At 37.3% G+C, this 27,604-nt stretch overlaps 2 protein-coding genes across 2 annotated transcripts in view; one reads left to right on the top strand and one right to left on the bottom strand.

Annotated features, from left to right (window-relative positions):
- Positions 1 to 27,604, bottom strand: part of LOC135683135 (xanthine dehydrogenase) — an 81,990-nt gene that overhangs the window by 46,551 nt on the left and 7,835 nt on the right. The gene's annotated exons all lie outside the window — the stretch shown is intronic.
- LOC135683879 (xanthine dehydrogenase) lies at positions 1,588 to 27,072 on the top strand. Its single transcript, XM_089109224.1, has 9 exons — positions 1,588 to 1,741; positions 6,034 to 6,096; positions 6,602 to 6,922; positions 8,043 to 10,384; positions 11,055 to 11,355; positions 14,629 to 14,922; positions 16,495 to 16,941; positions 20,079 to 20,309; positions 20,469 to 27,072. The coding sequence occupies exons 2-9, from the start codon at positions 6,066 to 6,068 to the stop codon at positions 20,720 to 20,722; spliced, it is 4,221 nt and encodes a 1,406-aa protein (XP_088965350.1). The 5' UTR covers positions 1,588 to 1,741; positions 6,034 to 6,065; the 3' UTR covers positions 20,723 to 27,072.

Here is a 27,604-nt window from a genome sequence, read left to right as displayed (position 1 = left end):
AGCCCGTCATAGCACAAAACTTTTCACCAAGGGCTGTGACAACAAATCCTATTCTGCTTGGTAACAATATCAGTAACAAGACTGTAAGAAAGTAATGACCTCTCTAACTGTTAAAATCTCTCTTAACTTTTTTACAGTTAGTTCTTTAAATTAAATTACAGCAAAATTGAAATTCAACTTGCAAATAAATAGCATGTTATCTAAAAAAAATTAAATAGCTATTAAAACAAACTAAAATGTATTCATAAACATTATATTACAAAGATAGACAACCATTGAATCATTGAATGAATATTCTAGTTCTAGTTAAATTCAGAACCACCTGAGTCTCTAGGCCCAGTAGCAGCAGCACAAAATGGACCCCTATATAAAATTTATCAGCTGTACCTTAAAGTCTGACCTCTCTTTCTTTCAACAAGGTTCAGTCAGCAAAATGAAACAATTCTTTTGCCACAATAAATGTCGAAGGTTGTGTGTTACGATCTGGTTCTGGAGCCTAGGCCCTCCCGGCAGACTTGTTCCCTATTCCCTAGTCAGCGAAAAAAATACTCCTCGATGGTATCCAAAGCACAATCGGTCAATGACTGTTTCAATTCTTCCAATACATCCATACTTGCAATGGGTTCTTGAGAAATTATTCTCTAATCAAGCACAACCAAGCACTGCCACTGCCACTGCCACTGTAGTCTGGAGTCGTTTGTGGATTCTTGATCACGTGAAGTTTGTGTTCCCTGTCAAATTTCGCTACTTGGTGGACCAGCCCACTAACTTCTCAAGATTCTCAAACTGCGACGTAGGCAAGACCTCACAAAATAAATGTTAAACATATGCCAGATATACCCTAATAAAAGTGAATGGGTTTAATACGTCATTCTGGCGAATTTTCCTCTCGTTAAAATCTTTCAGGTCGACCTCTTCTAAGGGACAAAAATGAATTGAAATTCTCTGCGTGCGCATGCAGAAACTGCGTTCAACTTTCTAAAAATGTGAAGGAACTTCTCAAAATGCATGGCAACAGTCGATAAACATTCTCAAAATCATGCCTAGATACAGGACGCGGCGCAGCCTCTTACTACTCTCCTGGGTACTAGGTTCAATGAAGGAGAATTTGGTTTTTCATCGGAGAAGATCTAAAAATGTTTCGCAAAGGTAAAACGGAGTAAAATATATCAAATACTGCGATGGTGTAGAAATAAATACCTAAAATACATAATAAAAAGATGTATGCTTATCTTGAATCTTAAACCTGAGCTCATTCATTACTTTTAGTATTTTAATTAGAATAATCAAACTGGGAAAATCTGACATTCTCAATTGAGAATGTTGAGAATGTCTCGATCCGCCTCTGTTCACAATGGCTGAAAACACTTTTCTCAAGGGAACTGATCTAACCTTAACTTAAATTGGGTACTTTGCTGTGGTGCCAAAGACCCTGTTTATTTTTTTGCCCAAGTGCATGACCAACTCTCCAGAGCTGGCTTCGCCACTGATTGCAGCTCTCGCGTATCCATATCGTTGAAATATTGGTTTTGAGGAATGGTTACCCGCTATTGTTTGGGGCCCTCTTCCTTTTGAAATTAAATGGGTTTCAAACTTTGGTGTTTCAAGACAATGGGAAGCTCGTTCCAGTCTTTTTTATAGATCTGTGGTGAAACTAGGAGTTAGCTAAGTGAAGTGAAATAGAAAGTTGTTTTCCTTTGCTGTGCAAGGTTTCAGGCTTGTGCTCTGTGCAAGGTTTGAGGTATGTGCTTGTCCTACTATTTGATTTTACTTATTTTTATTTCATTTTTGCCTCGTGATAAATAGGCCTGTAACAAGACCACTTGCTTCTTTAAGATATATTTTAAGACCGCGGAGTCTACTACCTTAATTAGGCCTTCTAATTCTTTGACAATCATGTACCCTACACGGTTTTAAACAACGTGAGTTGCCAGACTTCTTTATTCTATTACATCAAAAAGTAATCCCCAATATGCTTAGTAATGTAATGCTTAAACATCCCCAATATCATGTCATCTTAGATAACAGGTTTTCCAGACACAGATTTCTGTTAAAATTTCACCCTTAGCTTGACTGTTTCATAGCGTAAAATGCAGATTCCTAGGCCATTCCCAAATTGTTTCATATTTATAAACGGTCCACAGCTTGAACGCCTCGATTTTAAACACAAAGTTGGTCAGAATTTCTAATTCCCTCCTTGCGATGGCAGTCGAAAATATTGCGAACTGTAATGTAAGAGGGAAGCTTTTACGAAGAACATTTGCAAGAGACAAGAGAACAGCAGATCCATCTTCATGCCTCCAGGAAGTTTGAGCTTAAGGAAGCACATCCAACGCTCAAACTACATTGCAAGCCTTTGGAGACCGATTTGAAGTGCCATATCCCGAAAAAAGGACAATTGCGTCAGTTAAGCCTTGTTTACATTACAACTTTTAACCTGGGTTAACATTAACCTGGGTTGAACCCACTTTCGTTTACACTATCTATATTTGCAACAAAGTATAGTGTAAACGCAAAATTGGGTTGAACCCAGGTTAAGCTGCGTCTACACGGAGCCGCCCGAATATTTGGTCGGCCAAAAATGTGCTTGTCTTGCCTGAGCTATAACGCAATTTGTGGTCGATGTTACCCTGGGTTCCACACAATCAAATGTAGCATGTCCTCCTCCGCATTCTCACACAACGCACTATTTCCTCGTCGCTCCACTTGCTACACTTGACGCTGTGGAAACCCAGGGTAGGTCGATGTTTGATTCCAGGGAAAAAACTGCCTTGGTTTTTTACCCGCCAATCAGACTGATACACCTGTCACACAATCGAATGTTTGTGCGAGAAGTGAGTCAAGAGAAGGCAGGAGGAAGTACCGTATTTCATCTAAAGAGCGCCGCGGCGTTTGTTACAAACTCCAAATTTTGGGTGCGGCTTTCATCGGAGAGCGGCGTTCATCAGAGGGCAGCGTTCAATACAAAATGAAAAGTTTGTTAAATGAAAAATGACAAGAAAAATGCGATGAAAAAAGATAAAAATAAGATGTCAAGTCAAGGGTCAATATCAATGTCTCAGTTAGAGTCCTCGTCTCTATAAGATAAAAACTTTCATGGCTTTCGAAAAGTAAGCGTAAAACAGATTCCTTACTTCTTGTTTGGTGTGTTTTCTAATGAACGCCGCATTTCAAGATGCGTGGTTTATCAGGGAGCGGCGTTTTTTCCAAATGGTTGGCTGAAGGTGCGGCGTTCAGTAGAGGGCGGCGTTTATTAGAAGGTGGTATTCATTAGAGGAAATACGGTATGTAAGGAGATATAGCAAGAAGGAGAAGGACTGACGGGGCTACCGTGCCTAAATAATGAAAAATGTAATGTTATGTATGGAAAACCCATACAACATTACATTTGTATTTGTATATAACTTGAGTACATATTGAGAAATACGTACTCAAGTTGTAAAACAATAAACTCCATGTATATTTGAATCCCGTACTCGAAGAAATGCTTTTACTATTCTGGTCTAAAGGCTTGGAACGAAATCCCTACTACCATCAGGAAGCTTTCTACTTTGAAACAATTTAAAAAGCACCTCAAAATACATTTGTAAGCACGACTCCCTGGAAGATCAACCCCACCCTAGTTGTATATTTCTTTTGAATGATTGTAAATTTAGTTTTTGCTGATTGGATTTCGTGTATATAAATAATATATGATAACAATAAAAATGATAATAATATATTGGATTAGTTTTTTTCCAGTCCTTAAATTTTATAATCAATCTCTAACGTTTTATTCAATCCCTGAAATTTTATTTAATCTTAATTTCTATTCAATCCTCAAATTCTATATTTAATCTCACTGGGAACGAGCGCGTCAATTTGAAGTCGAGGCTGTCGTGTTTTGGTTGAAAAGAATTAAGACCTTGTATGCCATCAATCAACAACCAATTGCTGTCAGTGCAATACCACAGCACATGGCGGCTTATTCGAGGGTTTGTTTCACAAAAATTACTTAAGGTTAGGGGTTTAGTCAAGGGGGGGGGGGGGGGAGAGCTTATTCAAAGTTTATACTCTGTAAAGCGTCCCACGAAAAGTGCTTTGTTTCCGGTATTTCGTGCAATCTTCAGGTATATTTGACTTAATGGACTTCTACGCGGTAGGATTTGTTAAAATTTTAATAGCACTATTGGTTAGTGCAAACATAATTTGCTTCATTCGAATTAATCTCAATGTTACAATACAATATATGAAAAATAGAGATATTGTTTTGTCACGAACAGTAACGTTTATTTGAACAATAACGCTTTCATCATGTTGTGAGCTGTAAGATTATACTCCGTCTTAGTATTCGCCGTTATGGAGGAATTTATGTTAAATCGCTTGTTATTGTGCGTAAAGCTCCTCATTTTAACATACAATGCCATTTTGGCAGTACCGTCAAGAACCATCTTGGGCTAAGGAGGGACTCCTAAAACTTGTTTCTGTGGCCAACTCTTTTAGATACAATTTTCTAAAAGTTTGGTGCAAAGATTGTGCAAAAATGTTCAGTTCATGAATGTAATGTATTAGGCATAAACCATTTTATATTAGCCTCGGATTGGAGTTGATAGATTAGATTAGATCAGGGTCGGAGTGAAAACATGGCGTCTTGTCTCGTGAGCTCTTTAGGTCTAGCGTTAGGTCGCAGCGGATCTTAGGCATCGCGCGCGCATACACAACAATGAATCAAGAGACGCCGTTTTTCTCAGTGATCAACTTAGAGAAGTTTATTTCATAAAAGTAGCTTAAAGTAGTATTTGTAACAATTTGATAGTAATATGGTGTAAGACAGTTGTCTATTTTTTATTTTTTCCGCTAAAACACTACGGCCTCGACTTAAAATTAACCTGCTCGTTCACAGTAAGAGTAAATGTAAAATTTTCGAATTGAAATAAATAATCAAGGATTGAATATAAACTATGATTAAATATGAATTTTAAGATAGGAATAAAAATTTTTGAATAAAAACGTTATTGATTAAATATAAGTTCAAGGATTGAATGATAAAATTGAATAGATCACAAACTAGATATATTGAATTATGAAAGAGTAAAATGAAGCCAAAAAATTGAGTTTGGAATTGAAAATAGATTTTGTTGAATATAAACAGTGCATGTTTGAATATTGTTACAAACGGCCAGCCATACTCATTAGAAATGGTATTGAAAATCTAGATATTCAAGATGCCACGCCAGTATTTATGCAAATCGACGAGGGTTCCGATTCGGAAGAAATTGACATCTTGTAGATGTGTTTGCTTTAAGAAGTGTGATATGCAAATCCAACTATATTTTTTGTAAAAACAATGATCGTTTGAATTCCAAAGCTCAGTTTGTTAAATTGGTAGATATCTTTCTATTTTCAATAAGTGTCCCTCTCCAATGAGCGCCCCCTCTCTAATGAGCGCCCCCTCTATGAGGCCAAAAAATAAAATGAGTTTCATTAGGGAGAATACGGTGTGCATCCGGCTGACAATGAAATGGCGAAACACTGAGGAAGTTTTTCTCGTCAAAGAGACAGTCTCCTTCGCAGTAGATGTTGTTAGAAATTGAGAGTCACAGGAGCAAAGCCTTGATTTAAGTTCTTTTAGAATATCTGGCTGTGAAAATATATTTTCTCCCATGCCCCCCCCCCTCCGGTTCCGGCGGGCCTTTTTCGACACACTCAATAATTCACAAAAGGTAAATGAGGTAAATAAATGAAATTGGTTTTTAGCGCATTTGAAATACAGTGCTTGAGCCAGCATCACTTCAGTGACTTGAAAACCTAGATGCGTCAAACATTCCTGAAATTCCTCAAAGACCGCGCACAGATTTTCCAACAAAAAGTCTTAAAAATCGCAACTTAAAATCGTTAACATTTCCTGACTTGACCATCGGAATCAGGAGCACTGACTAGACAGAGAACATCAAGAAAAAGACTTAGATTTTTTCATTTCAGTTGCACTTTAAGGAAAGATAGCAAGGAATTTTTTAATGATTAAATGTTTTTTTAAACCCTCTTTTGTTTCAGATTGATTGCAGCTTATTATATTGTATTTTGAGATGACGTCGCAGCTTGAATTCTACGTCAACGGTTAGTAGCCTCTTGTTGATTCTTTAGAAGAATTTGCAGTCTTGATTCCTGGAAAGAGTTTGTTACTAAGCTGAGTAAAGCAAAAGAACAACTGCGAGAATCCAACATATAGTAGAATATATTTTTAGAATGAAATGAATCGACTGAAAATCTAATTTTTTGTTCTGGTTAACTGTTTTTAATAAAATTTAATGTAAGCATCGCGACAATTATCAACATAAGCAATACGACAACCATAGTGAGTCAAAAGACAGATTGATATTAAGACAACTTTTATGGTTTATTAATCCTTGAATGGGCTTGGAATCCCTATATGCATGTCATACGATTTGTCGGTTGCTTGTACGGACCTTACTTTCGCTCAGCACACACTTTGACCTTTAAGCCCCTTTCTTTTTGTACACTTTCGACACATAAGAACCTCCAGTTTATAGCTTGTGTGTAATTAGGCTAGCTATGTTTCGGAATAGTGTAAAAATGTAAATCAGTCATTTTAAATCTACAGGGCGGAAAGTCGTGGAGAAAGAACCTGACCCAGAATGGACTCTGTTGTTCTATTTACGAGAAAAACTGAGCTTATGTGGAACAAAACTGGGATGTGGGGAGGGTGGTTGTGGTGCTTGCACTGTGATGGTGTCAATGTACGAGAAGGAGACGAAGACGATTAAGCACATGTCAGTGAACGCTTGCCTTGCTCCTGTTTGTGCGATGCATGGCCTAGCTGTTACTACAGTTGAAGGCATCGGTAGCACGAAAACAAAACTTCATGCAATACAAGAAAGAATGTCGAAGATGCATGCCTCACAGTGTGGATTTTGTACGCCAGGTGAGTAGCACTATATGGACTCAGTCATGCAATTATTGAGAAAGGTTAGATAAAATTTTTCTACTTGAAATTTTTTCACTTCTCTAGGAAGAAATGTGCTGACAACATCAAACCTCTTTCAATTACATAGATTGAAATTATAAAGTTATCACTCAATTTTATGAATTATATCTGGTACCAAATTGACCCCCATTAGTGCATGACGTCATCTAAAAGTTAAAACAATTTTATGCAAATGGCGTTGAAGTCATCTGCTACTGAACGCCTTCTACTTGACTTTGAAGGTTTTTTCATTCTTTGTTTGCATCATGAGAATCCTTTTCTTCAAATAATAATTTTTTCTCCTTCAAACCACTGCTTAGGTAAGGGGTCACGGTTATTTGTTGAATTACCTCTTCGCGATTATTACTTTTTCTCTCTCCAATCGGTAAGGTGTTTAAAATGAAAAAGTAAGGCGCCTACTCCCAATTTTTTGCCTGGTTGTAGACCTTAGGCAAAGGTTAGCGCACCATGGCAATCCCTGTCCGGGAAAACGGCTTCAGTGCATCCTGAAGATCTACCGTTTTGATTTGGCCTAGCAATCCAGGAAGCCAGGAACGAAGCTCCTGTGATTGACAGCTTTTGCAATTGGCAGCTCTTGTGATTGACAGCTTTTGCGCTGTCCTTGACAAACTAGAGACTTTTCAACTTGTTTGAAAGAAATACAATCGCTTACAATCAACAGCAACAACAACACAAATACAAAAAAAGAATTTTAAAGCAGCAAAGAGTGCAATTGTTAAGACTATTTTTAATATAACATTGAAACTAAAGATCAGGAATGAAACATCAGCAAACAGAAAAGAAGCTACAACGATTGAATTATTTCGTTTTACAGGAGGTGTTCGTAATATAAAACAACTTAGCATTATCAGGTCCGCCAAACAAGTCACAAATTTGAAATTTCATCTGACTTTTAAATAGAACTGCTTTCTCCCTGTCACATGGTTCACTGATAAAACTCTGTTGTCGCTAACAATCTATGTGACGTCCAAGGCCATCAAGACCTCATTGCCTTGTTCATTTTCTTTCAGGTGTAAAATCTGCATGCCATGTTTTGATTGGTCCGTTTCCTTTTCAGGAATTGTGATGTCCATGTACACTCTTCTGCGGAATACACCAAAACCATGTATGGCTGATGTTGAGGAGTATTTCAAGGGGAATCTCTGTCGTTGCACTGGCTACCGACCGATTCTCGAGGCGATGAAAACCTTTTGCATTGCAGAGACGAAAGAGAGGCCAAATGAAAATGAAGAGTGTGACGGCGGAGAAAGCAGCATGGTAAACAAGATGAATGAATTCACGATTGGCTTCTCTGAAAACTGTGAAGGTACAAATGGCGAAATTGGCAATTCTTTAGAGAAACAATCGCCAAATGCTGATATTGATCATTTGAAAGAAGCACAATTGGCAGCAATGGAAAATACCAAGGCGCAGATGAATGGGTTTCCTGATATGCACGACAACAGAAACAGTTGTTGTGGAGCAGGTGAGAATTGTTGCAAAAAGTCGACAGCTCCTGACAAATGTGCCGGCATTAAATTGAAGGAATCTCTTGAAGTACCTGATGCCACTTCTCTCAAATTTATTCCATACGACCCAAGTCAAGAGCCAATTTTCCCACCCAGTCTGCTCCTTTCCAATGGAATAAAATCAGAGAGTTTGGTTTTCCCGGGTGAAAGAGTCACCTGGTACAGACCAACAACTCTAAATGAACTATTGTCATTGAAGGAGCAGTTTCCATACGCAAAGATCGTTGTTGGAAATACTGAAGTAGGACTTGAGACCAAGTTCAAGCACCTTGAATATCCTGTCTTGATACACCCAAGTCACATTAAAGAGTTGAAAGAAATATCTATCCTGGAAAATGGTGTGACATTTGGGGCCTCAGTGACTCTTGATGAAATGGAAACTGTCTGTCGAAGAATGATCGAAAAACTACCGGCCTACAAAACCAGAGTGCTCAGTGCTTTTGTCGAAATGATGCAATGGTTTGCAGGAAAACAAATACGATACGTCGCAGCAGTAGGTGGAAATATCATGACTGGCAGCCCAATATCTGACCTAATTCCTATTTTTATGGCCTCTAAATGCCAACTTGATGTAGCATGCAAGAATGAACAAAGGTCGCTGGAAATGAATGAAAAGTTTTACGTTGGCTATCGAAAGACGTGCCTCAAACCAGAAGAAGTATTAGTATCCATCACTCTACCATTCACTGAAACCAACGAATATTTTCAAGCTTATAAACAAGCAAAAAGACGCGATGACGATATTGCAATTGTAAATGCAGCTTTCAGAATGGTCGTGGAAGGAGCTTTGGTTAAGGACGCTACATTCTGTTATGGGGGACTTGCACCTTCTTCAAAATTGGCTCTTAAAACTATGGAGCTTCTTCGAGGGAAACAATTAGGAGACGGAACTCTTGAAGCAACATTGCGGTCAATTTGTTCTGAGTTTAATTTGCCTCCAAATGCTCCAGGGGGTATGGTACGTTACAGAAGATCATTGGCAATGAGCTTGTTTTTCAAGTTTTTCCTTCACGTTGCAGAAGAGATAAATGTTGTGACGTCTGGTCTATTGAAACATTGCTCAAGTGCAACAGAGAAGCTCCATAAAGGTGTAATCAAGAGCCATCAGTTCTTTAAACTGTCTGATGGGGAGAAATTGGTAGTCGGAAAGCCGATACCACACAAATCAGGTGATCTGCACACGACAGGAGAAGCCGTGTATGTAGACGATATGGCCAAGACGAAAGGCGAGCTTGAATTAGTGTTTGTCACAAGCACAAAGCCCCACGCCAAGATACTGGACATAGACCCATCTGAAGCATTGCTTATTGACGGGGTTGTTGATTTTGTGAGCCACAAAGATTTACCTCCAGAACGAAATTTAACGGGTATAACTGGTATTTCAAATGATGAAGAATTGTTTGCATCTAACGTCGTGCACTGTGTTGGGCAAGTGATTGGTGCTATTGTTGCAACTGACAAAAACATTGCAAGAAGGGCTGCAAACAAAGTAAAAGTTTCTTATGAAGAACTTCCTGCAATCGTCACAATAGAACAGGCAATTGCGGCTAATTCGTATTATGGTGACTTGATTGAGTTGAAGCGAGGAAACGTACAAGAGGAATTTGATAAATGCGACCACATCATAGAAGGGACAATGAGGACTGGGGCGCAGGAACATTTTTATCTTGAGACCCAAACATGCATTGCATTTCCTTTGAATGAGAATGACGAAATCATAATTTATTCTGCCACCCAGTCCCCGTCTGATACGCAGAAAGTCGTTTCGAAGGCACTTGGTGTGGATTACAACCGCATCGTTTGCAAGACCAAAAGATTCGGAGGTGGTTTTGGTGGCAAGGAGACGAAGGCATCTATCATAGCTGCTGCTGTTGCTGTTGTTGCTTGTAAGGTGAGACTTTCCTATCAATTTTTCTTTGATGCTATAGAATCAGACACCGAGAAGCTCATTGTTTTATCTCAGCCATAGTAATTAGACTTTGGAGCACAATCTCATTAAGAATTCCACTTTTAGGAGATGAGAATTCTTGTAAGAGTGTCAGGTTTCCACTTGCTTAAAGCAAAGCAATTTCCCGCTCTTTTCTATCTACATTTTGTCAGTACACGTCACTATTAGTAATGAAGAACTCAGTTAACTGAATCAAGATATGACCTGACAATAAATGACCCTGCATCCATTTAGCGTGAATATTATCTTCATTTGGTACATAATGACTTTTGCTTGCAAAGTAAGACGTTTTTCCGTGTCACAATGAACATTTTCTTCACTTTTTTTAGTTATTGCTTGTTTAATGAACATTAGTCTCGTAATTAATTCACTAACCATTTGCACGTGACTTTAGTTGTTGATCAGATAACTGACCTTATTTTGAACCAGATTCTTTTGTTGTTACACCTTCCCAGCCGTTCATATTGAAATAGTCAATTTAGAGGTAACTCCTGCAGTATCTTTATTCGCAAGATTTATATTGCCAGTATCTTTGCTATTTTGCCATCATAAGCATATCTCATTACCTGCTCACAAATTCACTGTAATATCTATAAATCTCCTCTTTTGCCAGATTGGTAAACCAGTGCGAATCATGCTTGACAGAGACGAGGATATGATCATGACGGGGGGTCGCCATCCATTTTTGAGCAAATACAAAATTGGTTTCAACAAAGATGGGCACATTATAGCAGCAAACACAGATCTGTATTCAAACGCTGGCTGGAGCGTCGATCTGTCTTTAGCGGTACTTCAAAGAGCTGTAATGAATTGCCAAAATTCTTATTTTATTCCATTTCGAAGGACATCTGGGCGCTGTTGTAAAACAAATCTCGCTTCCAACACTGCTTTCCGTGGATTCGGGGCTACTCAAGGTATGTGACACTTGATCAATAATCCAATGACAACTCTCCGCTTGCTTAACCTAAATTTCTCAACTTTGTCTTTCCAATGAAATTCTATTAGTCAAAGACCTGTCCATGCTATAGCGGTAGCGGTCCTAAAGATAGAGCTTCATAATGAAAATAGCTGTACCAAGGTATTTAAATGTTCTAAGATGACTGTTTTGTCAATAATTTTAGACTTCATCAAGGCATTGGAAAACAAATCTGTTGCATAAATGTTTTTGAGGTTTTCCCATTTCCAAACAATATCAACGATTGCACAAATACGAGAACTGAGCTTTAATGATAGGAGTACCAGTGACATATATTTGCAATTAAAAATATTTTTCTTTGCACAAACATGATTACTCTGAAATGAACAGCGGATGTCACAAACCGTCAAATCGATCTTTCTTGTCCATTGTCATGTTTTTTACGAACAAAATGACACTGGAACTGCCCAAACATATTTTCATCTCTTTATTGTATGAAAACAGAAACATCAAACGCTTACAGATAGAGCACTGATAAATTTTCCAAGTCTAAACTTGTCTCGGAAATTGAACAACTAAAAACGATTTTTCTGGAGAACGACTATCCAGAGGATGCCATTCAAGTTTACATTGAGGAGAAAAAAGCAAATTTCTCGGCTGACAAAAAAATAGGCCATTACAAATTGTTTCTTTGCAGTGAATCCGCGTATTGTTTACAGTACAACAAAGGCCCTTCCATCTATTCAAAAGGACTGCGTTCCTAAAACACAAAAGAGTTCCGTAGTATATGAATTTACGTGCCAGTTTGATTCTGGCTACGTAGGATGCACAACCGAAAGATTGGAGGGTAGAATAAAACAACATGTTCCGTCTAGTATTAGAAACAAAACTCATCCCCAAAGAGAACAGCCACTTCGGTCTTGTCTTGCAGATCTAAAAGTACAATTAAAACCTACGATTCTGCTATCGGGCAGCATTTACTGGAAAACCCAGATTGTGCAAAAAACTAAAATTAAGACATGTTTCGGATTATTGATAATGCTCGATTTAGCAGTTTTAGAATCTATCTACATAAGCACGAAAAGACCGCTATTGTGTCGACAAAGGAGTTTGTTTTAACCTTAGGACTCAATTGGTAACATTCTATATAGGCAAGCGGCACTGATTGGGCAACCTCAACAGTCATGTGCTCCTGTTTCTGATTGGCCTGTTTCGATCCTCAACTGAGTATATATATTTCCTAGCGTAGAGTTTTCGATCTATGTTCTGACGTATTAGTCTCTGAAGAGTGTCAGAAGAAAAGCTTTAGTTTACTCAAGTGTTTCCTTTTTTCAAAGCCATTTTTAAGAAACATTTCTGCAAGAAAATGACACAGGAATTCCTGAACGAAATTTAGAGTCAAGACTAGTATACACGCATCGAGACTGTCCAAGAAGATGTTATTATTCTTACTTATTTAAAAGTAAGATTTTTCAGATTCTAAATCAGTGGTTTGAGCTTTTGATGGATTCGTTTTCAACAATATACTGACGTTTATTGTTTATCGAAAGTGATTCAAATTTCATCTACCACGTCGTTTACAATGCTGTCGCCATTACTTATTTATCGAGCTGACACAATACTTTTGAAACGAAAGTATATAAGGAAGGGGTAAATGATATACATTTCCTGGAAAATTTCGAACTTTAAGAAATTGTTCATGAACAGCTCAATTTTCTCATCTTTTTTGGGTACAGAAGAAACTCTTTAAATCTTAACAGATGGCCAGAACCACTAATTTTTAGTTTTGGATTTTTAAAATATCATTTATGGTATTGACTGTTTTTGAGTCAATTTTTTCAACTAAACTAAAATATTTTATTTTGATTCTTTTTTAGTTATTGTTAGGTTATTGTTAGTTTTGCGGTAGCCGACTGGTACTTTGGTTCGTGATAGTCTTAAGAATTTTGAAAAATTTCCAAAATTGACAGCAGCTTGTCAAGAGAGATTAGATGCCAAAAGAATGGGCGTGCTTTTCTTCCTGGAATTTGTGTTTCCTAAGAATTGAATTTTGCTTTGAAGAGAGCAAGCATTTGAGAAAACTAAAGCTTTTCGCCTGTCACTCTCCAGAGTTTAAAACATCAGAACATGGCTCGAAAGATCTAGGCTAAGAAACATACACTCCCCTACCAAAAATATTCAAACTGTCGGGCAAATTTTTGGGCCAAACTTTTACAAATATCATGTTTAAGTGAAAAAGTTAGACAAATACTTGGCGGCCAAATAAAACAATGGCGTCAGAAAATAAGCAAAGTGAATACATACACAAGCAAAAATTTCATTTGGAGAAAGTTTACTGGGAAAACTTTTCTCAATAGCGCCAACAATATTTATATTTGGGCACTGGTGAAAACACAAGATATGGATGAAGCTAAGCAAATGGTCATAGAGTTTTTGCGCCGGGCAGGTCAATCATAAGAAGAATTTGTAAAACAATTAGGCTACACGAAGTCTACTATCCAAAGAATTTGCAACTTATGTAAAAAAGCAGTTTTTACATACGATTTTTCTGCTCCTAACTGAATCCTAACTCTTTCAGGGCCTTCTCAAAATCCAGACCCGAATGTAGCTGAACTGAAAATGCTATGACTTCTTTGGCTATTTACAAAAAATTCAGCGAATTGAGATCCACCGAGGACCAAGCAGCAATACGTTGATAAAAACTTTGACATCAGTGCCAATATTCCTCTCCATTTTATTGAAAATTTGCAGAAGTCATTTTCTGGTCGTTCCTGTGCTGCCCTTTTGTCTGGTTAGGATACCCACAAATATTGAAGTTAATCCATTAATAAATTGAATTATAGACTTGAGTTTGAAAATTTGTGTAATTCAAACTGTTTATACCCAGTTGTGGATCGAAATAGGCCAATCAGAAATGCAAGCACATGACTGTTGAGAATGTTACCAATGGAGCCATGTGAAAACAAACTTTTTTTTTCTACTCAATAGCGGCTTTTTTCGTAAACTATGTAACAGCAAGTACTTGGTATAACATCAAATAATCCAACAATTAGTTAAGAAATTTAACAGGATTGCAACTGATCTAGAGCAGATAGTTCAAAAATGCACTGCTGTTTCATGTTTCAAAACATCATGACAATAGCAACAGCAGGATAAGTTGAGAATGCACACTTTTTTTAAGATTATAATTTTAAGCAATGTTTTGATTATAACTTGCCAAAAACCTATCTTTGCTAAGGAGAATTTTGAAAAATATTTTTGTTTTCAACAGGGATGATGATGACCGAAACATGGATTAATGACATTGCAACATTTTTGGAGAGAGACCCGGCAGAAATCAAAGAGAAGAACATGTACCAAGGTGGAGAGCTGACCCACTATAACCAGGTTATGGAACCTGGGGTCAGAAGATGCTGGGACAAATGCATTGAGAAGAGTAATTATTACAAACGCAGACAAGAGGTGGAAATATTTAACGATGGAAGCCGATGGAAAAAGCGTGGCGTTGCCATTGTTCCTGTGACATTTGCCGTAGGCATCGAAGCTTCATTTTTGAATCGCGGCGGTAACTTCCTAAGCAATTAATATTTTGTGAATATAGATAAATCTATATAGATACTCAATCACTAAATATATTGGATGAAGTTGCGCTATCAGTTTAACATTAATAACAGCGAACAGCGAAACCTCAACCTAGCTATTTTTTATTGAGTACCTATTCATAAATTTTAAAAAACTTGAGAGTTGGGAGCTATTGAACATATATGTATAAAGAAAACACTTTCGTAAGCTGTTTCGCTTTTGCTTCATCAGTAATAACTTTAAAAAGTCAGAAGAGCCTACTTATCAACCTAAATTGCAATAGAACAATACAAAACAATAGAAACCTGAGGGGCATCCGCCTAATACAATGCATATTGTTAAATGTGTAAGAACGCTAGTTGTTATGAGGAACTGGGAGAGAAGTGAATAGAAAGGTAGAAAACAGAATGTGATGGAGATGCTGGCGTTGACTGGCTTACAAGAGATAAATAATAGCCATTAAATCATAAACCCAAAAAATGAAAAGATCAGCTTGAAACAAATTACCCGACAGCAGAAAAAACAGGAAGGAACAAAATAACTGTAGGAAAATGTATAGATATCCTATGTTTCTATGTGCTTAGTATTAAGACGTGATGGTTGGCGCGTGTGGCGCTGAGCCTGCCTCGCGGCAGACAACCAAGAGGAGAGAGTATTAAGAAAGAAATTATTGAAGTGATATTGCCAAAAACTTTCCTTCCTCCTTACAATACCTGCTCATTTCCTTAAAACTTATGTCATTCATTTACCCCCGATGTCCTTCCTCAGAAAAATGTCTGAAAAATTAAATCTGGGGCACTGAAGACCTTAAGTTAAACCTACGACGACACGCCTTGCAATTATTAAACCTAAGCCTAAAGGTGTGTATGTGCTACCTACACACTGGACACCACAGACATTGCAATCGATTAAGTACACAAGATTGGACGATTCACGGTTAAGCAAATAGTTGATCTTATATTCTTTGCCTGTAGTGCTAGACTATCGCTGCTAGACATGATTTTACACAATTGACATCTGTAATTTTTACAACTCCAACTGTTATTGTGTCCCTATCTAGCCTACGTACCTTACCTATTTGTTGATTAACTAAACACTCTCCATACCCATATTCTTAAAACATCCTTGAGGTTCTTTCTTTAGACTGCTTGCATCGATGCATGCCTTAATTTGTAATTATTCTTTCACAAGTTTTTTCTTCCACCTTATCTCGAAAGACTTGCGCTTTGCAAAAAGGAAATGTTCAATTTTTATCTGGTTTATGCGATTAGGAAACCTGCATTTTTATTTCTTTATTGATAGACGAACTGTGCAAAGCATTCTGTCCCATGTGCAGTCACTGTAACATTAATGACACGATTTTATGTTTTCGTCCATTATAGGGACGATTGAATTATCACATGAGAGGACAGTAAAAATTATCCGGTTCTTTATTTGCATCTATATATAGCACAGTACACTGAATTTTCAATCAGAACCTAATTACAGCAAGTTTTATTCTCATACTTAGCAAAAAATGCACCCTTTCCTTCAACAACTTAAAATTATTCTGTAGGTGCCCTTGTGCATATATACTTTGATGGAAGCGTACTGGTTTCACACGGAGGAGTCGAAATGGGTCAGGGATTGCATACGAAGATGATTCAAGTGGCAAGCACTGTTCTCGAGATACCTCACAACAGGATTTTCATCTCGCATACTGCAACAGACAAAGTGCCCAACACGATTGCAACCTCTGCAAGTCACAGCTCTGATTTGCAAGGAATGGCTGTAATGGACGCTTGTCAGAAACTGATGAAGCGTTTAGAACCGTACCGACAGGAAGAGGAGTCATGGAACGACATTGTGAAGAAGGCCTACTACGACAGAGTGTGTTTATCAGCGACTGGTTACTACAAAACGCCAGACATTGGCTACGACATCAAGACGAATACTGGACGAGCGTATAATTATTACACCTTTGGAGCTGGATGCTCTGTTGTGGAAATCGATTGCTTGACAGGTTTGTCATTCCATGTTTGTTTCACAAAGTTTCAATTTTCTTACCTTTATTGCATTCAGTTAAAAGTTGAAGTGCAGGTTTCATGATAAGTAGAACCGCATATTTCGTATAAATATACTTCATGTTTAAATTCTCTGAAGGTTGGATTCCCTTCAACATAAGCTGGTTTTCAAGGGGCCCTCTGATGAAAACATAATTGCAACCAAAGGAAAAAAATTAATGAGCTTCTGATCAAATTAAACTAAATAATCTTCTTAACAATATAACAATATCCCAAACCTACAATAAAAACGAAAGAGAAAGCGCTTGCTGCTAAATAATTTTTTTGACAGAGAGGTTGCCTGCTTTGACACGGCCGACAGGCTATTCAGTATCTAAGCCTAAAATAAAAACCTTTTTGGCCACTTTAGGATCGTCTTTCGGCAACCTTAAATTGATCCCCGTGTTACGAAGGTTCTGTGACGAACAGAGGAAATTTCGGGTGAAAAGGTTACTCAAGAATTGGAGACACATAAAGACCACGGTCTTTGATCCATAAGTAGCCTGTTCGTGAGCGGTCTTCTATGCCAGGTCTTCTATATCAAGGCTGTAATGAGCCTATGATCCTAGCAATGCGTTGAATGAACCAGAGCAGTTACAAAGGAAGCATCAGTACCAAAAGTGGGGCTCCATAAAACCTGTATATAATTTGCAAACTTCATTTTGGAGGAACAGACAGAGACAGGTATCTCTCAAAAGTCAAACTACGTGGTCGTGATATGCATATAATAAGTTTTCGCAACAATCAGGAAAAGCATGTTGCCTTTAAGCAATGTGTTCAGTTCCCTAAGATCGAGATTGATAGCCTCAGTTAGCCGAATCAGATCATTAGACTGGTATAAAAAGTGGTGACGTCAGCCTACATGTACACTTTTAAATCTTGAAATGCTTTAACTCTACAAAATTACTTCCGGTTGGTTAGGTAGGATCTAAACCAAGATGGCCCACATTGTTTGACAACGTAAAGCACGAACTTTCTGTAGAAAATTTTATGATCTACGGTATCAAATGCTTTTTTAAGATCAATGAACATTATGCCCGAAAGCTTTCCAAGGTCCATTCAATTGTACTGTTGACTGAAGGCCCGGAAGGCGGATTGGCCAGATGAAAAGTGACCGTTACCATTCACATAACGGTGCAGCTGATTTGTTGGTAGTTTTTCAAAAAGCCAGATGACAAGCAAGACTGATATTTGTTTGGTCGACTTTCTAGTTTTATCTCTATCTTTGAAGCTCGAAGTAACTCTAGTGTTATGTTTGTTGTATACTTCCGGTTTTGTTATTATTGTAAACGGCAGGAAATTTCCTTATGTCTCCAGCAAAGAAGCAAGTTTTTAAAAAGGGCAGTTCATTTCTTGGTTTTTAGATAAAAAAGGTGAACACGTATCTTTGAGTTTTCTCTGAGTCTTCTCTTCGCTACACCAGCAACTTGCCATGAGTCGGAAAAGCTACTTGCTTCAATGGGTGTATTAAACAAGAATGTAAGCAAATTTTCTGTTAAAGGAATTTCAGAAAGTAGCTAGAAATGTTGTCAATCCCGAATCTCTTTGTTGTCTTAACCGTTGCATATGCATAACTGATCCTGTGCACTTCAATACTATTGAAAAGGATTTTGCCTCATGTTTATTAGTTCAATTTTTTCTTCAGCCAAAAGGGGTTTTAGGGCGGGATTTTGGATCCGTTTCAATAAGGATTTACTCCGTACGTATGTTTGTAAACCATATAATGACTACTCGAGGAATCTCATACACTCCAAACTTGACAATGACTCTCTTACATGTTGTAGAAATATGATCAGTGATGGAAGAGTTTGTAGAGGTGACACGAGTTGACTCATCAATAAGTCACTTGAAACTGAAAAGCCCACACAGGTTAAGCATGTGCTTTGACTCATTCTCTATAAGCTGTTCAGCTCTTTTGGTAGTTAGACCACTCTTAGTATCTTTTAAGAGGGTCTTTTCTTTACCCCACTTGCCCAAAAAAGAGAGAACCTTTTTTAACTTACCGAAAGATGCATCAGGATCACTGGGAGGCTTGTACAATCTCATCATCTCATCAAGAGATTGATCTTAGTCGAGTTCTTCCACCCCAACAATATTGGGTAAAAACAGGTGTGCCTTTTTTGACAAATTTTGGGTTTAAGTTCAAATGAATTGTAGAATAGCTGCTGACTTTTCTAATGACAGTGTCTTGACAAAGACAATGATTGTAAAAACAGAAATTTCCAAATAATATTTTCTACGCAATAGATTTTTTTACTTTATTTTGATAGTGTCTGACTCCAGCCATTGTTTGTTGCCTCATGCGTGCTCGTTTGCAGCTTAGTTATTTCAAGGCAATATTTGTAGCAAATAACATCGACAGGCAACCGTTTGTTAGCATCAAAATGCATTGGCAGCAAGTCCCTCATGTTTACTACCCTTTCATTCATTTTAGCCACGCCCACTGCAAATCACACGGGTTGCTAGTCATGCTTCAACAACGAAAAATGTGACCACACCTCTTTTAAAGCCTTGCTTGACGTTTGTTTTCACCTAATATTGTTTTTCAAGCAATCCTTTCGCTTTTTTAGACTCACTACGATGCTTTTCTGCTGTAGCTTTCAAAATTTCTGATTAAAAGCGATGGCAAGCTGCCATTGTATCCTCTTGCTGAAATCCTTATGAATCAGCGTCTGTTACTAACATATTTCTTCTATTGGAATTTCAAATCATTCGAAACAGTTTAGAAAAAATTCTATTGTACAGAATATCTTTACTTCTTTCCCACAGAATCTGTTTCATTTTGCAGATCAAACCTCTCGTCTTCTCTCGGGTAAAAACATTGGGTTCAGTTGGGTCTGTACGGAAGCAATCTCTGGGGACTTTTCCAATTTCAATTTCTTTTTCCGATTGGTTTCTTATCCTGAAATTTAGAACGACCTTCGCTAATCAAAATCTTTAGTGATGAGTCTCTGAAAAAGGAGATGTTAGGATAAAAGAATTTTGCAAGGTTTGAAAAAAGTTGGCAAAACGTTGAAAAAAGCAAAACGTGAAAGCCTACTGTACTTAATTAATTGTAGTGTAGCAATTAGCTAAACAATTTTCAAAAATATTCTAGGCGACAATAAAATACTCAGCACTGAAATCGTGATGGATCTTGGGGAGTCTCTCAACCCTGCTATTGACATTGGTCAGATTGAAGGTGCATTTATGCAGGGCTATGGTCTATTTGTACTGGAACAATTCCAACATACACCAAATGGAGTGCCATTGACAGTTGGTCCATCGACGTACAAAATACCTGGTTTTGGTGATGTCCCTGAAGAATTCAACGTTTCTCTTCTCAGTGGTTTGTTACTTATATTTGCTATGTTTTATTTTTTATTTTATTATTTCGGAGAAAACTAGAGAGTGAATTTTATCAAAATTTCTATAACTGACAAGCTATTGCATTAAGAATTTGGATTTACCTTCTTCGTGCTTAATGTTTTACTAATTTTGTTTGCAGGCTCTCCAAACGTGAGGGCCCTCTATTCTTCGCGAGCTGTTGGTGAGCCACCATTGTTTCTTGCCGCATCTGCATTTTTTGCAATCAAGGATGCCATTGGGTATGCTCGTAAAGATGCCGGCTACAATGGAATCTTCAAACTAGAGGCACCAGCAACGGCAGAACGAATCCGCATGGCATGTCAAGATGCGCTGACTGAAATGGTGCCTGAATTTAAAGAAGGCACTTTCCAGCCGTGGTTCATACAAGTCTGATTCGCTTGGACAAGATCGTTTTAACTGAAGAAGATTATTTGCTATCATTTTTGGTGCGATTAATTATATATATACTGTGTTTTGTACTGCAGCGAACTTGTAAGGCAAATAAATGCTCGAGGTACACCACATGAATATAACATGGTGTTTCTTTAGGGATTTTTATAGAATAAAGACGTATTTCTAAATTCAAGAATGTGTGTGATGATAAGAAAATGGTTCTCAAGTAAGAAATTGTACCTACCTTGAAAATGACAAAATTGATTACGTAATTAGGTTTTTTCGATAGTATTAACATCCTATGTTTATTCGAATTTTTGATATTTTGACTTTAATCCCTTTAGAAGATTTGTAATTTTGCAGTAGTATTCTAACTAATATTTTGAAGACAATTTGTCAGCCAATATATTCACTGAAAGTAAGGTTCCGTCTCCATTTCTCTAAAGACTTTCGTCAATTTTATCCATATTTAAGACACCTTCCAGTAATATTTTTTGCTTGGAACCTTCTTGTGCAAGCAAAATTTTGTTTCATCTCAGACCAATAAAAGTAATGAAAAAAACAATGTCAACAACTGTGTGGCAAAAGAAGAGAGTTACTGTGGAGAACTCGGATATTGTTAGTTAATATGGGCCTTCTAAACGTAGAAAATGCATAGAAAAGTTTAAAAGTAACATGGTAGGCTTCGCTATTTTGTGATTTGCTACATTCTTTTGCCCAGGCTAGAATTGGGACACCCAGTTACAAGCCCATTTTTTTCCGAAAGCACCTTGAGTTATTGATCGTGTGCAATATTTTTTCCTTCCGCGCCAATTTTTACAATGACTATGATTCTTGACTGGATGAGAAATTACTCTTCCGTAATGGCGATAGTAGATGTCTCATAAGTATTAGATTTTGGCGTCATTAGAGGAAAGTACCTCCCTCTGAAAATCGTTTAATTAGTAGTTTTCATCGTGCTGATTTCGAATATCGACACGAAATTGGTGTTTTTCTTTTCGTTTTCCTTCATTTACCACGTGAAGTGTGAAATTTCTCCATTTCCGTGGCGGAGAGGTCTGGAGACAAGTTTCAGGCGCTGACGTAAAGTCGTGGACACGTGTCTCGATCCCCACGAAAACAACATTGTAGTAGAGTGAATCAGAGGAAGAGAATTCGGTTAGCAGTTAAAATTTTAGTTCGCAAATTTCACGACAGCTCTTCAGGAATAACAACAGACTTAAGATCGAGCGACGATGAAGTGTTTGGAGCATGTGGTGATGAAGTACTTGCCCTACCAAAGGCGAAGGGGAACTGCGAAAGTGGCGATGAAGATTAGCCTAGGCCCGATGAGATCCCAGAGGATGAGGATGAATTATCTCCCGCGACGTGCTCGTTTTGTCGGTAGAAATGAGGAAGTAAATAAATAATACGTCGATCCTTGTTTCTTTTCTTGCAATGTAGGCAAGAAATACTCAAACTCAATTTCCTTATTTCTTTATAAAAAGTAAGATACCACAGAGAAGAAGTAGGCTACATATATTATAACCTTTCCTTTTTAAAATCTGAAATAATAAGATGTTACAATTTAATAAATTTTTGCTTTGATATAAAAACGCTTATACATAGTTTGATGTGTAGCACGAAATAGGTCTACCTAATCCACTTTTGGTTTAAAAACTGGTTTGTTTTGTGTACATTGACAAGTATTATTAAATCTTACTGCAATTCAGATTTTTGGACTGATAATTCGAAAATGTCAAATATTTAATAGAATTGCATAAATATGCCTAAAATAGAATAATACCTAAAATGATATCCACTTTGCTAGGTATCTACAAACAGTGGCCGATCAATGGATGGTTGGCTGGTTTTTGGGTATTTGTGCTGGAATAACTGGACAACTTTAAGTATGCATTTATCACAAATTTAAAGAAAAGAACTTTAGTCAAAGAAGACAAGTGTTTCAAAATTCTGCAGAGAGACAATGAAAATGCAAAAATCAGCTATCCACTACATATACAGTGGAGTACAGGGTTATATACACGGGGTTATTCAAAGGGACCATGTTCAAAATGATCAAAATGTGTAGAATAGTTTGGATTTGATCAAGTTTTTCTCTTACAATGATGGTCCTGTACCACCTGCTTGGTAACATTTTTTATAAATAATCAGAAGAAAATGTTTTACCTTCAAAATAAAATGCTCTTTTAATGTATTTTGTCACTGCCTGTTGTTTAGATACACTGTTTTCAAACTTTGAAAATGAAATTTTTTGGTACCCAATGGTTATATTTTTCTGAAATTTGCTTCAACTCAACATTTTTCATAGAGAACAGTTATGAGATAAAATCTCTGACATATCTTTTGTTAAGATAAGGTCTTTTAATAAACTTGGAAACATATACATCATTTAATGGTTGTGCTTTAAATCCTCCCCCTTTATGTACATCCTGGTATGAATTGTTTTTTATGCCTGGAGTTATATCAGAAAATGCTTTGATATCATGTTCTGTAGACAAAGCATGATAAATCATGTTTAAAGGGGGTATTTCTGAGGTGGGGGACTACTTTTGTCTTTTTCAGCAAATGGAATTGTGTAGATTCAGCAAGTCTCATGGCTTTTCAGCTAACAGAAATAGATTAACCATAGTTATGTCCTCTGACTGCTGGGCACAGGACCCCCATTCTGAAACTAGTGAAAGGGGTATTTCTGAAGTGGGGGACCACTTTTATCATTTTCAGCAAGTCAAATTGTGTCGGTTTGCCAAGTTTCATGGCTGTGTAGTTAACAGAAATAGATTGACCAGACCACCTATTCTGAGTACTGGGCACAAGTACCTCAGGCTGAAAATAGCACAAGGGTTTTTTCCCAAAATGGGTCTATATTCTATCTTGTTACGCATATCCAATTCTGTATTTTCACCAAGTTTCGTGCTTTTATCACAATTTCCACGATTGTTACCTGTCATGAACCTTACCAAACTCACTACTACATTACACCAAAACATCTCTTCGTGTCCACCACTTAACGTCACAAGGTCACGTGACACAGTGGTCTGACCGCGCTCTCGCTCCGCCATCGATGAGGGCAAATTTCGACTTTAAAAACTTAATAACTTAAAAACTACATAACGTATTAAAAAAATTCAAACGGTTTTGGAATCAGCACGGGAACCTTTATCAGTGGTAGAAAAATCGTTTTTCACTTCTGTTCCCCTTTAAGGAGTGCATCACGACAGGGACGTAAACAAGTGGCTATTTTTGGGGTGTCGTGGATGGTTGAAAATTCCAACTTTACCTGATAAATTTTTTCTTTTAACATGTTAATCTTCTGTACCTACGAAATAGCCTTATGGCTTGTTCCAGATTTCTAGGCTCTGTTTAATTACCAACATTTTACTTATAATGATTAAGCATAAAAGCACTAAAGAAGATAAAGGAAATCTCTGAATTTTGATTAACGTACAAAGTACATATAATCTTTTTGTAAGATGTAAAGCAACATCAAAACCATACCAGTCTAGATCTTGGATATGTTTAATGATAAAAATTAATATTCTTTCAAGTCAATTAACAGTAATTCTATTCTTTTTCTGCTTTGCCCATCTTGAAGCTATTTGCTGCAGATCCGTTTTATATAAAATATCTTTTTCACAATATAGAAGCATCAAAGAATTTACCATTTCATCTTTTGTTCTTGATCGAAGGAAATTTCTTACAATTTTTAAAGTGCTAAATGTCCTTTGCTTTTTGGGACTGAAAAGGGTGATCTGAGGGCAAGTACATATGCCCGATTCATAAGAAAAAACACTCGTCTTTGATCAAATACTTGTGCTGCCGCTTCTTTAATCAATGTTTTGTGGCTTCTTATCACCTTTATCATAGCAATTTATGATTAGATTTTAGGAGGTCTACAAAGTGCAGGGGGAGCTTAGCATACACCCGTTAAGAAGCGTTGAGAATTTCTAGCAATGAAAGATTTTCAATGTCTTCAATTGAATTAGCTACCCGTTGTTTCTTAAAAAGTTCCCGCTTTCAATTGTTCTGATCAATAGAAACAGGGAATGATTTTTCAAAACTTCAGGCTCAATCAATACTGATGGTAAAATTTAAACTTCTTATCCAGAAATTCACCTGACCTGTTTAAAATAACCTAACTCAACTTAACCCCTTTCAAAAAGGAAACAAACGATGCAATGGTGCAATTTGAGATCCAGTGGTGACAGGGATTCACAATTAAAAACGATTAGGAGTTGTGCCTGCTCCAGAGTTTCAATTTTAATAAGGTCTAAGATTATCACATTGGAAGTCCCGAAATCCTAAGCTATAAAATTCACATATTTGGTCATAATAGTTGGAAAAAATTCCAAGTGAACTTTTAAGATTTCCAACTAAAATTGAATTTTCCAACCTTTGGGGGGGCGTCACGCCCCCCTACCCCCCTGTTATTTAGGTGCCTGCATCACGATCACAAATTTTCAACAGATTTTCAATTGAAGTACAGTGTACAAGTAGATTTTAAATCCAGCCAATTCATTCCTGATAGTTCCCTCAGGCTCAATATTGCCGCCAGTATTGTTGCAAAATTGTTATAAATTATTTGGAATGAAAGAGTGTCCAGAATGATATACACCGTCGCAAATTTTATCCTTTGATTAATTAATCTAATTTGATGCAAGCAATTATTTTCCGTCACTAGAACCCAATCTCCTTAGGAATTTATACGAGCAACGCGTGGCGTTCGACCTTCAACCTGTGGGTGTTTGATCTGATTGTGACAGTAAGTGGAGCGAAAATGTCGAATTTGAAGCCGGTATTTCTTTATTTTACTTTTTTTGTATACTTGTTAACTTTGAAAAAAGTTTATTTATCTCCCTGCTTTTCTATTTCAGTAATGGATAGCCTCTGACCTAAATGACCTTAGGCCTTTGCACGTGCAGGGGGGATCTCAGGAAGATGCAATTATTGCCAATAATTTGTCGGGAACTACTATTGTTCCCACATATGAGCCAAGTATTTTTGCGGATTTTAGAAAAGAATTGACTTCTCTAACAGGGATGTTCAATGACTTTATTGACTACGATAATATGTATAAAGATCCCGTAGAGTCCTCGTTTCCGTGTACCCAAACTGAAAGAATTGAGTGAGAGTAATACTCCGCGTGTGTTGTCTGATACAGCTGATAAAGTGCAGAGTGACTCTCTAAGGCACAAGGAAAGTTTTGATGATGTCTCTGTTTGCCAAACGCATAATTCTTCTGAGCACGGTATCGTGTCTCGTAAAAGACGTTACACGGAAGCGTCAGTGGCGGCTGGCACGAAAATAAGATGGTGCTAGTAAAGCAAAAAAATTGTTAGCAGAGCCAAACAGCTAGATGAAGGGTGGCGCAGGGGCGTGGTCCCTGGAAAATGTTTGTTTTTAAAGCTAATATGGCCAAATTTTCTTTTAATGGTGGGTCAAAAGTTTTCATACAATACCTTAGTTTGTCTGATGTCATGTGATATTGCTAGCTTCAGAGGTAAAATCGCCTCGCAGCATTTTATCACTAGAAAGAGGAATCTAGTACTGCGAACATTTTTTCATTGTTGGATTGTCGAAAGACAAACGGTTTTACGTCACGTTGAGTCACAAATGACAATGGGACAGACTTCTGCATTACTGGATGAAGGAGGTCTAGTACCCTGGTGTACATAAAGCTTTGTATTTTATCTGCTCGAAGAGATCAAACGCTTACCTGATTGATACTCGACTTATCCATGTCAGCAATGAAAGAATTATTATTTACCTTGGCCACACTCTGAAAGCAACACGGCCCAAGTTTCATCAATCCCCTTCCCCAACACACAAAAGCCTCCACCACCCAAAACCCAAACATACAACATGCCCCCTACAGAGACGTGCCCCCTACAGAGATGACATGTCTCTAGCGAGCCAAGTGCCCAGATATCTGGACCCAATGTCATTCACTACAAGACCCTTTGTTTCCTCTTTTATAATAAGCAATAATAAATATAAATGGCTGTCTGTGCAAAGTGCCAAGATATGTGGGCCAAATGTAATCAAGTGCCATTTGCTGTGTAGCATTGCTTCACCCTTTGCCAAGCGCCCATGCATTTTGAGAGATATTTTAGATAGGGTGATAGATTACTCATAACACCATGGTTTGTTCTTTTTTAATGTAGGGAATATCCGCAATATTTCTTTGTTTTATGCTCCCTTAAAAAATAATTATTTTTCTTCATGAAGGTTTTTTTAAGTGTTAATTGGATCAGCAATCTTTAGGAGTGCTTTATTGTTAGTGAATTGCTTATCTTTTCTGGTTTAATACTAGTAAAAGCTACCACTTTGTGCTCACGCTTTTGAAGGAATAAGAAGGCTGGAGACAAGAACATGTTTATGAAAAGAAGGGTGCAATTGAAATAACTTGAACAATATTGAATTAAGTGAATGGTAACATAATGATAAAATGCAGAACAAATATATTTTTGTAACCTTTTTGAATACTAGGAATTTCACTAGTTGATTTGTAAGATTTTGAGTAGTGCATACATAAAGAAAAAGTGAAATGCAATCCTTGAAAGGAGATGGCCTCAAATGGGATAAAAGAGGAACCTTTGGTTGTAAATAATAGTTACAGTTGAAAACAGTTCATAAATATTGTTATTTTCAGTTCGACCAATTGTCAATTAGTATGCCTTGGGTGAACCAGCAATAATGCACCAAAACAAACCGTTGAAAACCATGTAAAACAAATGATTGATATGCCCCCAGCAACAGACATACAATGCCTTAATAAACCAATGGAACTATCAGACTGCATTGTAAAATCTGAACTTGATCATGTTTCTTTTTATCCTTCCGTCTAATTTTAAGAAACATCCATTTCTGAAGCTATGAAAT

Source organism: Rhopilema esculentum, chromosome 7 (genome assembly GCF_057945365.1).
Source record: "Rhopilema esculentum isolate cy_ngs chromosome 7, ASM5794536v1, whole genome shotgun sequence".
Lineage (NCBI taxonomy): Eukaryota > Metazoa > Cnidaria > Scyphozoa > Rhizostomeae > Rhizostomatidae > Rhopilema > Rhopilema esculentum.
This window is presented reverse-complemented; position numbering and strand designations above follow the sequence as displayed.

What these genes read in the sequence shown, in the direction of transcription:
- LOC135683879 (XM_089109224.1), top strand. Translation starts at nt 6,066, where the DNA reads ATGACGTCGCAGCTTGAATTCTACGTCAACG. An exon ending in GGAAATCGATTGCTTGACAG is followed by an intron (nt 16,942 to 20,078) that starts GTTTGTCATTCC and finishes AAAATATTCTAG; the next exon opens with GCGACAATAAAATACTCAGC. An exon ending in CAACGTTTCTCTTCTCAGTG is followed by an intron (nt 20,310 to 20,468) that starts GTTTGTTACTTA and finishes TTTTGTTTGCAG; the next exon opens with GCTCTCCAAACGTGAGGGCC.